The 14759-nt window shown below is 42.2% G+C and overlaps 1 protein-coding gene across 2 annotated transcripts in view; it reads right to left on the bottom strand.

Moving 5' to 3' along the window:
• Positions 1-724: 724 nt before the first annotated feature.
• The window catches only part of TAFA3 (TAFA chemokine like family member 3), a 93632-nt gene continuing 79597 nt past the window's right edge, over positions 725-14759 (bottom strand). For both annotated transcript variants that reach the window (XM_082227682.1, XM_082227683.1), the window contains exons 5-6: positions 9861-9985; positions 725-2745 (exon numbers count right to left, since the gene is read on the bottom strand). In XM_082227682.1, coding sequence (XP_082083808.1) covers positions 2734-2745; positions 9861-9985 — 137 coding nt within the window. In that variant the 3' untranslated portion in view covers positions 725-2733. The remainder of the gene's footprint in view (positions 2746-9860; positions 9986-14759) is intronic.

The raw sequence follows: 14759 nt of genomic DNA, 5'->3' as shown, positions 1-14759 counted from the left end.
TATATGAGTTGGAACCATAAGCCTCCCCTCTATGACATGAGTACAGACACTATTCCAGGCCATTACAGGGTAAGGAGGCCTGTGCACACATCTCATATGCAACTTGCCCCTCTGCTTGGAGCATGTGTTCCTTTACGCAGGGGAAGGGAAGAGGCCAGAGGGTGATATGGCAGGAGCACACTAGCCTCCAATTCCCTGCGTGGATCAATTGTGTGCCTGCATCTGTGCTAGGAAACAAGGCTGTTTTGCTGAATAACAGGGATAGAGAACCTCCAGATCTTGTTGGACTACAACTCTCATCATGCGTGACCCTGGCTATTGGTTATGAGCCAAGACTCGTGGAAGTCCAACGGCATCTGTTGGGCCACAGGTTTATCACCCCTGCTTTACAGAGTTACTTCTGCCCACTGACAAGTCACTGGCAGTGAATTGGACTGAACCTTATCCGAGTCGCTACAAACCCCTGGGGAGCCAGCAACATTTTGACAGGCTTTTTGTACTCAAGAAAAGAGTACAAAAAGAAAAAGCTAAGGTAATAGATTGACATGGTTTAAGCAGGTACACATAATGAGGTTCTTCTCTTTCCTCCATCAGAACAACCCCCCTATTGTAAACTGCTCAGTTGCTTTTTCGATTACTTGAAGATGATTTCAGAAAGCCCACAGCTTCTCCTCCTCCACTTGGCCTCAAAAACAAGCTCATATTTAAATGAACAAATCCATCCTGCAGAGATTAAAACGAACTTTAATATTTCACAGCCTGGTATTTACATCGCATCCGAAGCAGGTATAACATTGTCTGTTACAAAAAAACGTTTAGATAACAAAGTCAGCAGGTCATACAGTCACAGCATGGAGGCCAGGCCAGTGCCAAGTTGGACAGGTCAAGGCAGAGTTTTGAAGGTGCAGCTGTTTGCCCATTCTCTCCGGGAGCTCCTGACATCCATCTTGGTTGAGTTGGAGTCAGGTGTTCACTTTGGGTTATACTTAGCAAGGGTAAGCAATCATTCTCAGCCTCAGCCACCACCCTCCCCCAAGTCAAACCAATGAACCTTCATGATCAAGGTAGACATAATGAGACACAGACATGGAACATGTTTATGGATGCCAATTAGCTGGGAGCAGATCTCAACATTCCAATAGGAAAGATCAGCAATGACTTGTCTTTAAGAAACCCTAACCTTTCTGTTATATGCCTGTTGTTCTAATTTGCTATGAAAAATGCTAAGTAAGCTTTGAATAAGCATTTCCACTTTGGGGCTTAGATGTCCTGTGCATCCAGAAACAATGAGAGAACTTCACCAAAGCTATGTCGTTTCTCTCTGTCTATTGTCTTCTCCTACCCTTTCCTTGTCAAATCCCACTGAATTAAAGTGGATCCTCTCCTCCATTTATATCAGCAGAAGCAGCAATGGCATCATAAGCTGGGAAGTTTAACTTAGTTCTCATAATATTTTCTTGTGAGGAGGTATAAGAGCAATCAATTGGTCCCTGAGAGGGATCTGCACTCATTACAGTTGCCAAGTACAAGTCTTTATTTAATACTAAATGTAACTAAGCTCTCTCAGTTCTCTGAGTAAAATTTAAGACTGTAGCAGACACAACATAGCAAAGAGAAGAACACACCTCCCCCCCTTGCAATTTCTAATATTTGCAATAGAATTCTGACAACAACACTAATTTGTGTGACTTTGAAGGAACAGAAGAGATGAGAGTATAAGCCTGATTAATTACTGAACAGGAGAGGAAAAGACCAAGAGATAACATTTTGGGTGACTCATGAAAAAGAAAGAGACAGCATTATGAATACTTGTTCTCATCTCTTGTGCTTCCAACAAAGTGTAATGAACTTCTGTCTGTACTGTAGATTCTTCCATCCGTCCAGGTACAGGATCTGAAGCTGGTAACTGGGTAAATGTTGGAGCAACTGCATGGTCTTTCTTGGAGTTCCTCTAATTTCCCAACACAAGATTATAATTTGGTTTCTTGTTTCCAGAACTCAAAGCCTGTCTTCTATGAAAGCGACAAAAACATGAATTGGGAAGATTTTGTAAAAACACGAATTTTATTTTGAATCGTGAACTTGACACCCACTCGACACCTTGATTCTCTTTAGTGATCGTCAGATCCAGCCTACAGACACAGGAGAATTCAAAGGAAGGAAAATTGCTTTCCCCTCCTTTGTAGTTATCAACGGATTCTATGCAACTCCAATATTTAATTGAGCACTAGGGGAAGAAATACGTTCTTCTCTTTTGCAGGTATATCCATGGTATGGAAGGAGAATGTGGAGCAGTTCTTGTAACTGCATTCAAGACCCATAATTGTAGACTTAGTAGCAGCTGATAGTTAAATACCTTAGAGGCTGCACTGAATCAGTGGTTGATGCAGTATTTTATCTTCAAAAACAAGTGAAATTTCCCAAGATCTCTGCCCAGACAGGTACGTCACCCCTTTCCTGTAATCCTTGGTGCTGTTCTTCCAGGAGGGAGCAAACTGCAGCACCACTCCCTTGGCAGGTGTACACAAGGAAGAACAATAAAGTGCCCATGAAAAATAGGCATCCTATACCACAGTTGCATCCTATCCTGTGCCAATGAGGTCCTTCTGTTTCCAGGTCTTCAGAACATAGAAGGAATATCTTGCACCTGGAGAAAAGCCACGTTGTGCCATTTCTGCAGTGCCAGCCATGTCAACACAGATGCATATCAGATGAGAGCAGATCTTCTCAAATCTACCTTGTCACCTGGGAACAAAGGAAAATGCATTAGACAGATATTTGGTAATCTAAGGAATTATCTCTGATCCAGAACCTCCTGTGCATCCCAGTGCATACATAGAGCTCTTGGACGAATGGGCTTTCCTTGCAGGTGAAGTTGCCCTGCATTGAAAAAGATGCACTGAGAGTTTGCAGGAATAGAGAGGATAAGTCGACCATTCCTATTCAGCATTCAGAAAACGTCTAACAAGAATTTGCAGACCTGTTCCTCATAAGATAACCGATCCCCCAAACGTTTTTCTTTCATTTTGTGGGGAGAAGAAAACATTCCATAGGAGTGAGCTGACTGAAACATGTAATTTTCAGAAGTCAACAATTCTGGAAGCAAATGGAGGGGCAGGGAGGGAGGAGACAAGCCAAAATATTTACGTAGGAAAATCATATCAAAGTTATTTAAGCAAGCATATGGTTGCATTCTGACATGAATTTCAGTCCACGAGGGAAGGTTGCGGTACATCAGAATTATTTGATGATGATGATTAAATTTGTGTACCGTCCTTCATCCATAGAAATACCAGATAAAATACCAGCATAAAAATACCAGATAAAACCACAAAATACATAGCCATATTAATATGTTGCAATTTAAGAGAGCAATCTTGCCAGATCACTTCATAGGCCCATCTAGGTTAGCATCCTATTCTTACAGTGGCCTAGCAGATGCCCATAGGGAGCTCACAAGCAGGGCATGAGTGGAACAGCACTTGCTCCAGCTGCATTCCCCAGCAACTGGTTTTCAGAGGCACACCACCTACAACAGTACGCAGCCATCATGACTAGCAATCACAGACAGCCTTATCCTCCACAAACCTGTCTGCCTGCTTTGAAAGCTGGTGCAAAGTGGTAGCAAATTCCAAAGTTTGACTACACACTGTCCTGAATCTTCCAACACTGGATCATCCTGGGTTTTAGTAAGAGACGCTGACAGCCTCTCTCTATATTTTCTCCATTTCCCCATCTTACTTGTCTTTTCTCAAAATTAAAAAAACCCCAGACATTGTAACCTATTCTCTTAGGGAGTTGCTCCATTCCCTGGATAATTTTGTTTGTCGCAACAATGTGTATAACAACATCTTGGCAGTGTTTATTTTCAATCCCTTTGCTATTTTCATGGCTGCCACACACAGGTTCAAGATTTTCATAGAGATATTCACCAAGAACCTAATATTTCCTTTGTGATCAATCACAGCCAATTCAGGCCCTATAAGTACGTATGTGAAGTTAAGATTATTTGCCCCAACAGAGTACTGTGGTAGCAGCATGATTATGTGGTTGGAGAACTGGACTAGAACCAGGAAGGTCCAAGTTCAAACTCTCTCTCTCAGTCACGAAGATCACTGGGTGACTTTGGACCAGTTACCATCTCTCAGCCTCATTTACCTCACAGGGTTGTTGTGATGAAGAAAGGAGGTGAGTACCATGTAGGGTGCCTGCAGCTTCTTGGAGGAAGGGCAGGAAAACAACTGAGTAAAAGGATTTTTAAAAAAGAAAAGCTAACCGTATTTATCGTCACATGAGCTTTTGTAGGCAAGTTCCCGTTTTGTTAGATGCATTAAATCCTCCATTGCAGGTCCCATTGGGGTCCCTTCCAACTCTACAATTCTATGAAATCAGGGATGGGGAAACAAACATTACCCTCCAGACATCTCTAACTGGCCCTCAGGTCTCTCCAAGGCCATATACCTTGCTTAGGCCAGACCCCTCTGTGGGATGGCCCTCTGCTATGACATCGTCATGTCCTTTTGACTGGCTGGAATATATCCTTTGACTGTGATCATGCCTCTTGCCTGCCTGGATGTAGAGATGTGGTGTGTGTGTGTGTGTGTGTGTGTGTGTGTGTGTGTGTGTGTGTGTGTGTGCTGGGACCTCTGGTTTCTGCATTGCTGGAATGTAACCCACTGGATGTAAGAATCACCTCTTGGTCCACCCACTTTTTATTCTGGTCCTGCCAGTTCTGCCACTCTCTGCTGAGAGGTAGGTTCCAGTCTATGAAAACTTGGGCCACAATAACTTTGTTAACCTTTAAAGCGCCCCAGACTCTCAGTGGCTTATTATCTTTATGAAGGGGAATCAGTCACCAAATCCCAGAGATCAATGTAGGGATCAATAAAAAGCCAGCCCTGGAAAAATATCATTGACATTTGAAAGTGACAAGTTCAGCCCCGTAACAGCAGCCTGCAGAATCACTCTCAGCATTGGAAAGGCACACAAATCCAACCTGATGCAATTGCGTCTCTTAAGGCAGGATCCTCCATCCACCAAATGAACATGATCCTATAGTGGGTTTGCAAATGGGTGCAAAATAGTCTACTCCTGTGCTTGTCTGCTTGGCCTCTGCTCCATACCCTCAAGCCATGCATTTTTTCTTGCATGTATATAGACAAAGAGGGGCAGTGAAAGCCAGCCAAATCTTTCAAATCTAAAATGCCTACTGTGCACCTAAGATTGAAGAGCAACAGCTAAGGATATTTGGGGGGAGTGGGGAAAGATTTATTTGGGGCAGGCCAAAATGGAATCTGTTCAAAAATGCATAACTTAACATGTTAATTCTTCCAAGTACCTCAAGGCTTCCAGTTCCAAGATTACCTTAAGTGACCTTTTTAGCAGCAGAGGTGCTAGGTATTATTATTAAGCATTCTTTAGCATTCATCTAACATAGCTACATTTACATGACTCTGCCTGCGGAGAAAACATAGAGTGTGTAAGCCTTTCAAAATAATTTAAAGCAAGTGTCTGCATTTTACAAGAGAAATCATTAAGAGAACCTCTGCGGAGGGGAGGGGGTAAAAGAGAAAGGTGTGCCCGGCATGCAGGCAATAATTTATATTAAGCCCAGAGCCTGCTTTTCTTTGCTGCCATGTGTCCTATGTGCACGGTAAATAGTCTAAACAAATTCTTAAACAGCAGCCTGAAAATTGTGTCTTGGCTTTGAGATGCTGGGTTATTCCAATGGCTTTGGATGATTTCATAGCCTTCAGATGTACCGAGCCCTATTTACCCATTACAATGTCCTTTCTTATGGATTTCACAGTAGGACTAGCGATTTCTGTCAAGGCAGCCATCAGAGCTGTGGATGCATTTGAAATTTTGCTATTTAAATTCTATCCCTGCCCTTGTGTGCATGCCAAACAAAAGACACATTTCAGCAGGAACAATTTAGCAAATCCATTGCAAAAATGGCAAGGAGATCAAACTGAGAGCATCAGAGAGAGAGAGAAGCTCAATTTGTACGCAGCAGAGACCCACAGCTAAGGGGGAAAGATATGCTTATTATTTAACTGCCCATCCAGTAATACCATAGCGGTTAGATCCCAGGCTTCAAAGTGGACAGAACAAACAGAGGCGGTTCGCTTTAATGCAGAGGCTGAGATGACCAGATTGAGAAAAGCAACTCACGGTGCTCTTTGAAGGCACATAGAGATAAGGAAGGGCAAACCCTCATTCATTTCCCAAAAGTCACAGGGTGCTTCCAGACAGTTGCTTAGTTTGCAAGCAGGTCACTGAGATACTGCAGACCAGACATTGGCATCGGAGGGTATTTTTTTAAAAAAAATGTTCATCAGCTATCCCCCAGAAAAGGCAAATCCAGATTAAATTAGACTTTGTGTGGATGTTGCAAAAAAAAAAACCCCACAAAAAACAAAACAAAACAAAACACCAGTCCCAAATAATCCCCAATCTGGTAGTACCCATGTTCTATGGCAGGGATACAGAGCCTGGGGCCCTTTGAATGTCATTGGACTCCAGCTCCCAGTAGCCCCAGGAAACATTGCCAATGGTCAGGGATGATGGGAAGTGGAGTCCCACAACATCTGGAGCACCACAGGTTCCCCATCCCTGCTCTATGGTATCCAAATGCTTAGTGCAGACAAATATTGCTTGTGTCTTTAAAGAAGTAATATGGGAAACCGTTCTCCAGGAACTGCTGAAGGCGGCAGAAGTGTCAACTGGTTCAACTGAGCAGTGCCTTCATGACGACTGGTTTCTTCCTTGTCACTGCAAATCACATTCAGCCCTAAGAGAATACATCACCTGTCCTCTTCTTCAGCCTACTCAGAACTTGCTGTTTTCCTGCCTCCCTTCAGTCTCATCAGACTACATTTTGTTCCTTCTGCCCTGCTATTTCTGTGCAGCAGGCACATAAGCACCAAAGCCCTTCCTTTACACACACACCTGGTTGCAAGAGCATGGGTTGCCCCACGCAGTAAAGACTAGGGTTGGGTTAGGTTTCTGCAGTATGTCTCTGGAATGTGAAAGATGGATCAAGGCATTAGCACTATAAGAAGGAAAGTGCGTTGTTTCCTGTTGGAGGGGGGAAGCCAGAATGAGAGCCTGGCTGTGGGCCAAATGGGTCACTGCCAAGTGCTCCACATTCTGAGAGCACAAAGGGTGCGTGAATGATGTCAAGTTGTAACACTGCCAGGAAAAGTGGGGAGCAAGCAGAGGGGAAGCAGATAAAGAAAGGTTGGTGATGCGAAGTTGCTGTGATTGATTACTCAGCAGCATTTTGATTCCTGAGCCAACGGAGGCTGCTCTGATACTTTCTCCCTCTCTTCTTCTTCTTTTAAAAGCTCTTCAGTGTGAACATGCTATTTGCTGAGTAAAAGATAAGGAAGGAACAACAGGCTGCTATTTTGCAGGATAATTTTATGGGGTGTTTGCGTGGAAAGGAGATGGAAGCACGAAGCAAGCAAAGCCTGAAGAATAATTATGCTCCACTGTATGAACAATGATTACAAAATTATGCAACTGATTAACCATGACATACATGTAATTACTAATGAGTTTGATAAAATTTTAATTATACCTTGTTCTTCAGGGTATTCAGCAAGCCATGAAAATAATAATCATGTAGCTCTCTGTCACAGATGATTGCTCCAACTGGAGGAGCTGTGACAGGCTGGAAAGTCCTTGGCTGGAACGTGATGCAAAGCAGAGGGAAGTGGCTGCAACAAGCCAAGGCTGGCAGGCGTCTTACAGGCAAACCATCCTCCACTATTGTATTTCTTGGGATACTGGGAGGAGTTTCATCTACACACTTAACCGCTCTTGCATAAGATGCTGTTGCTAAACACCCATTAGAAGGGGAGACCTCAAAACCCATTTCCATCTACCGGCTCACGTTCGCTTTGACTCTGCAACTGATGACTCACTCTACTCATCCACTTCTTATTTTGTCACTCTACTCTTGAATGCTATGCAAGATATATAAGATAAATCTGGAAAGAAACTTGTTTGAATGAAGTCATCTCCAACGGATAAAAATAAAAGGTTTTGAGTTTCTGGGAAAATGATATTTAACTCAGATGAAGTGAGAAGGTTCATTTATAAAGAGCGCACTTCCCCCAATTCCCTCCTAAATTTTCTTTTCTACTGCTGTGTAAATTCTGATGAGAGCTGCACTTTCAAATCACTCCTAATAGCAAATAAAACCTGCCAACAGGACCACACAAAAATGGGGCCACATAGAAATAAGAGGGGGGTATCAGTGTGTATTCAGGATCCCCCAAGGTTTGAAGAAGCACAAGAAGTACCGTTGTAAGTTTTTTTGGGGGGGCAAGGATCCCCTAAATTCCTAGGCGCCAGATCCTCCCTATAATTCCTGGATTTAGTAAAAGGTGGAATTAATCAAGGTTTGATTAAACTGTGCCAAACACTGCTGGCATAGTCCAGCCTGGCATAGCTGGCTGAGTGTGGGTCATTGGTGGAACAAGGCTGATGATGACCAAGTCTTAAACCTTACAAAAGATGGGCCATCAGGCAATTCAGTGCCAGACTGCAAAGGGAAGGGAGCTCCTCCAGCTATGTGTCAGTGGGCAGAGAGAAAAGGGATTGAAAAAGGTTTAGGATTACAGTTTGGCCTGACATAAGCAAGCAGGAAGATCAGTTTGGAGTTTGCAAGCTGCAGAGAAAGTGGAGTCAGAGCACCACATGGGCTGACAGGCAGGAAAAGGGACAGAGAGCATGGCTTTTTGCTATTTTGGATCCAAGACTGTTGCACCTATGGGAGAAGCAACAGACCCTCTTGGGGGCTTGCCTGGCATCTCTGGAATTTCACACCACTCAGATTGGGATGTGGTGTAACAGTACTAAGGGGGGGTTTTAAAGGTTCACCCCCCCCGAACAGCACAAGAACCACCGATCCTGCTTAGTAACCACAGAATGCTGAGCATTTGTTGGGGGTGGGGGTAGAATAGAAACTCAGGGGTGGGGGAGAATACAATAGAGTATCCTGGAAGATGGGCTGACTGGCTGGAACTTCACACTGCTGGAGCAATCCACACTACATTGTGTTCACATCCCACTTTTGAGTAATAAACAGAAAAATTCCCATTTTGAACAAAAATGGCTTTGTTCAGAATGTGTGTCCAAGCATTAGAAAAAGTAGTTCCGATTACATGCTTTGATTACATTTAAAATAAAAAAGGAAATATAAGGAACTAAACAACCCTGTAACTGAAGCAACAAAGGCACGCTAAAGTTTCTCAGAGTAGCTTCAGACTTGATGGACAAGGATCTTGGGTAGGTGTATGAAGAGTCTTGTGGTTCCTGTCTCCATGTAATCTAATTTGATTTTTTTGTCGCATGAAACTGTATCGAGGTCTCTTAAAACGTGCTGCAGTGTAAGCTGTGGATCTCCACTGCCTTCCTGACATACAGCTGCTTCTTCTCTTCTTCCCTTCCCAAACCTCCTGCCATTGCACTGGCCATGGTGATCCTTTTTTAGGTATATAGCAACTGCCTAACAAATACACAAAGAAGTCAGATAGCCATTGTCACTTATCTGAAATCACTTTGAACTGAGATCTTTATGACAGTTGGTCAGGAATGGACAAGATGCATTGTGGGGCTCTTGAACCATTATATGCCCTGAACATACTGTTGTTTATTTGGCCTACCAGATATTATGAAACAGAGTCAACTATTTGAAATAGATTCAAAGCATCACAATTGTCATTCACAAAATCATGCGCTATGTGGATCTCATAAAAAGGATCACAACAATGCCCTCTTGGGGTGTGTGTGAGAGGGGGAGCATTATTTGACTCGGCCTTCTCTCACCCATCTTGGATTAGGAATACCTTGGTGGTCTTTACTTTGTTTCCAGTACTGCAGCTCCATCCGGACAAATCTGGTAGCACTTTACACTCTTCTCCTTCTACACATGGTTGCATTTGGCACCACCACTTCTGAAGCACTATTGAGGCTAGGAAAAAATGAAAGGCATAGGACTTTAAAAACAAAGCAAAGCAACGACACCAGGCTGGACACTACAGTTATTTACTCCTCAGGAGAAAGTGTATGCAGTCAGTGAAGTGGATCATCTCCTTGTGGCAGCAAAAGGCCCCAATATAAACAGAAACTGAAAGAAACGTTGACCATAATCTTAAATCTTAACAGGTCAGCTCCAGAGTAGACCAATATGAACACTCAAGTCAATTCTCTTTAATTCATTCATTCATTCATTCATTCATGTTGCTGTTGCTGTTGTTATGATTATGAATTTCTATACCACTTAATATCCAAAAAATTCCAAGCAGTTTACAATCGAACATAAAGCATCAAACACAACATTGCAAAATATGAAAACAAGACAATACTAACTAGGATCAAACGCAAGATGCACATTTAAGGCAGCATGGTTAGCGGGAAAACAAAATATCCTCTTAAACATATATTTTTTAAAAAGGCGCAGGAGCATCACTGCATCTTCACACATCCCAAGGATGGAGTGCTGGCTGGTACTACAATCGAACCAAGCAGCCCCAAAGCATATTTTATTAGTTGTTTCTCTACCCACTATAGGGGCCATCCACCATGCCAACCTGCAGTGCAACACTGGAATAATTTGAAGGCACAGGTCATAAGAAAAGCTCATCTCATTATCAACCCAAGTTCTGCCACAAACATGACCAAAGTCAGAAGGATCATCAGGTAAATCGTTCAGGGCCAGAAAGGAAGAAATGTAATGAAAGAGCAGCAGTGTTCCATTCAAAAGGGAGGTGTGGGGATTGAATGAGCTTGGCAGGAAGTGCACACCATGACAGAATTGGTGGGAAGAGTTGTCTTGGTGAATTAGGGCTTCCCTGGCTCCTGACAGTTTCAAAGACAAAATACATGTTAATGACAAATGTGCAAGAGCAAGAAACCTTGAGAGGCTAACTGAAACAGAGATGATGTACCTAATGGTGCCAGGGCCCTAATTTAAAATCAGAGTGAGGTCTGCTTCTCTCAAGTTCTTTCTGACCTTAGACATCGGGCTAAAGTCAAAGGTGGCATTGTAGGAGATCAAAACTGCAGAGCCTGATTTTGCATGGCCTGTCATCTTATTCTCAACTCAGGACAACAGAAAGGCTAAGAAAAAAGAAATGGAAAGCCTTGGAAGAAGGAAGAGACTGGCCCAGACATGCACAGGCAGCTGTGAACCTCAGGTTCACATTCTCCACTTTCTTCTCCCAGCATAGTCACTTTAGCTTCCAGTTTTAAACTAGTCAAAACCTTGCATTACATCCCAGCTGGGAGAACACTGTTTAAATTCTGGTTTGTTAACAAACCTGGATCATAAACCATGGTTTGCTACTGACTTGTTTAAACCCACCATAGTTAAGACTAGATTTGTTTCAAATATTTACACCCAGCCAAAATGTTTTGCTGGTTTCAGGAGGCCTTTAGGAAAGAGGAGAACAACTTTCAGGATTGGTGTACTTAGTAAACTTATTAAACTTAAAATAAAAAAATTCCTTCCAGTAGCACCTTAAAGACCAACTAAGTTAGTTCTTGGTATGAGCTTTCGTGTGCATGCACACTTCTTCAGATACACAACTTAGTAAACTTAGTAAACTTACAACTATACAAGGTGATCCAAGAACTTTTCATCCATAAAAAAAAAGATAAGAGGAAATCAAAGCAGCTAGGATGCCCAGGTGCCACCATACATTTTCACAACAGGACAGGAATATCCATGGAAATGATGCATGGGAAACACGTGGCCCTGCAGGTATTCTTGGATCCCTACCTCCCATCAGCTGCAGCCAGCATGATGAATGGTCAGGGATGATGGGAGTTGGAGTCTAACATCTGCCTTAAGTTCTCCATCCTTGGGTTAACATTACATTTGAAAGACTGCACTGGGTCCTGGAACTTGTCCAGAGTGAGTAGCAGGTGCAATTCGGGTAAATACTTCTGTGAATATTGATACAATTCTAGTTCACAGCCCAAGTACACAGGACTGATTAATTAATTAATTTTATTTAAACTATTTGTCAGCTACCATTCAGCCAAAGCTCGCTGAGCAGCTTACAGAACTGTAAGTACACAGCAAATAACAATCAAAACGAATTCACAGCAAGCAGTTAAATTATATATATTGTTGAGATATTTTTTTCTTTCATAAACTTTATATACAACTTGGTTGTTAAAAAAAGCTTCAAAGTGGTTTATAAAACAGATAAAACAAAATTACCAAGAAGAAATAGAACAATAATTCATTTTTTCCATGAAGTTAAATAACAATAGACTAAAAACAGAAAAAAACTGCAAAATCCTGGGACAACAAACAGGTTTTCAGCTGGCACTGAAAGAAAACCTGGAATGAATATTAAAATGGCACCAAGGGAACTTTCCTGGTAAGGGATTGTAAAGGTGTGGTGCCTCAGCTGAAAAGACCCAAACCCCTGACTTGTTTCAGATGGTGGAGAAATTGGGAGCAGGACTTTTGAGGCCAATCTAAAAATCATGCAGGAGTAGGGCTGTACTTTGGGAGATAAAAAAACTTCCTAGTTCTGCACATTAATTCTTCAGGATGCATAGAAGAAGAGATCTCACTCGTTCAGAGGCTGGAGGTTGCCAATCAAACAGCAGGTTTCCACTACTGGGAAAAGAGAAGGCCAGTTTCACTGAGGGGATGAAGTTTTTATTCTCTGAGCCAATTACTTTTCCCCCAAATCCAGCAATAGCCAGAGTTTGTTGTGCCAAATCCATTGGTAATTCAGAACCTCTCTTCTGTGGTGAGTGAAAGTAACTCCTCTTCCATCTACCCACACCGCCCTGCAAGAACCGGCTGTTGATATAAATCAACTGAAAAGGGCCCTGAAGCAAAGTGAAAAGAAGACTCTCCTGACAGAGAACTCTCTGTAATCCGAATAATTGTTTTTGTCTTTTTTTTAAAAAAATGTTTACAACAGAGCTACTTGCATCACAAATTATGTGATAGAACCACTATCCGAGGTTATTTGGAGGGTGATCTAACTAACTGAGGAAAGCGGCCATAGCTCTGTGAGACAAAGGGTCTGTTTTCCACAGAGAAGGTCCCAAGTTCAGTATCTGGCGTCTCAAGGCAGGGCTAGAAAGACACATCTTTGAAATGTTTCACAGCCATATCTAGTAAGTGTCAACTATACTGCGCTAGATGGACCACTGGTCTGACTCAATATAAGACAGCTTCCTATGTAATGGGAACATTTCATGTCAAGTGAATAGTCCTTCTGCTATTCTGTAGACAGTATGGAAGGGAGTAATGATGTCATTTAGGCCCAATATGTAGAACACATTTAAAGCAGTATAATGCCACTTTAAACACTCATTGCTTTCCCTAAAGAATCATGGGAACCAAAGTTTGTGAAGAGTGCTGAGATGCTGTTGAGATGCCCATTCGTCTCACAGAGCTACAACTTCCAGATTTCTCTAGGAAGAGGTGGTCCTGTAGCTAGGTGGGGCACCCACATTTCTAGGCATTTATTGGACCATGGAGGCACATATAGAACCAGTCAACCCTGTGCCCATATTCACTGGTGGAGGTTGTGAGGGCCAGGCCAGGGGAAGGGAAAGGCAATGACCTCCTCTCACACTCATCTATGCAGAGTGTGTTAATTCACATAATGGGCTGTGTAAAGGCCAAGTTAACAGAAAATTTAGTAAGAACACCAGGATGACTGCCAAACGAACACCAGAAAATGCAATGCAAGCAAAAGTTTGTGCTATAACTAAGAAACTATAAACAAGTATGGAGCATGTTTTTGTTATTGTTTAAAAAAAGTTTTAAAACTGCAATGCGAAAAGAATAAAACCAGGTTTAGAACCAAGCAAGAGCATACTACAGTGCAACGTTAGGGAGAACAGTGCTTCAGAATAATATGCCTAAATTTATTGTTGAAGTCCATGTGTCTGAGTCTTTAAATTTGTAGTACAGTGTACTGTATTTACTGCACAATATGCTTCCTTTTGTAAACTTATAAAAATGCTTGATAAACATTTGAGAAAGCTTTTGAATGGTAAGTTCACCTTTTCATCGATGAGAACCAATTCTCCCCTGCTCATTATAACCACAGAATAACAAACTTATTTCTTACTGCAAGCAAACAAACATGCTTCTTTTTTGCTGGCTGTGTAGAGAACACAACTGAAACTGAAAAGCAGAGCAAAGTTCAAGGGGTGGAGTCTAACTGTGGCCCACAATACAAGATACAATACTAATAATTGACTCTTCTGTGGTCATGTTACACTAGAGACTGTTTTTTCAAGATAGGGTGATGGTGTGATAGGATGACTGTTATAACGAAAAGTCCACCTTTAGCCAGGGAAAGTCTTGAGTGAGCAGGGTTGTTTTGGAGGTGGGGGGTTGGGGCTGGCCAAGGGTGAAGTTTGTTGCTAACCCAAGCTAGACTTCAACTTCCAACCTAGAACTTGTATTGCTGACAGCTTTCACCTAAGCAGTTAAAATGATTCTGATCATTCCCAGAAGTAATAGCTCAACCAATGGTTTGAAGGATGAGGTGACTGGGAGATATGAACCGTATTTTATATTGTATTAGAAATCTTTTTCTGCTTTCTTAGCACTTTTAATTGCTGAGGTATGTAGAGCATCCATAAGAACTTTATGTCTGGGCTGCAACCGATGCGGGCACGATAATTTCTGTGAAATTCCAGTGGATAATTTCAGGGAAACTGCTTTGTTCACAAAATAAGAAGCACCTTTGTGAGGC

The sequence above is a fragment of the Podarcis vaucheri genome (assembly GCF_965113315.1).
Source record: "Podarcis vaucheri genome assembly, chromosome: 6".
Taxonomy (NCBI): domain Eukaryota; kingdom Metazoa; phylum Chordata; class Lepidosauria; order Squamata; family Lacertidae; genus Podarcis; species Podarcis vaucheri.
Note: the sequence above shows the minus strand (reverse complement) of the source record. Positions and strands in the feature narration are given on the sequence as shown.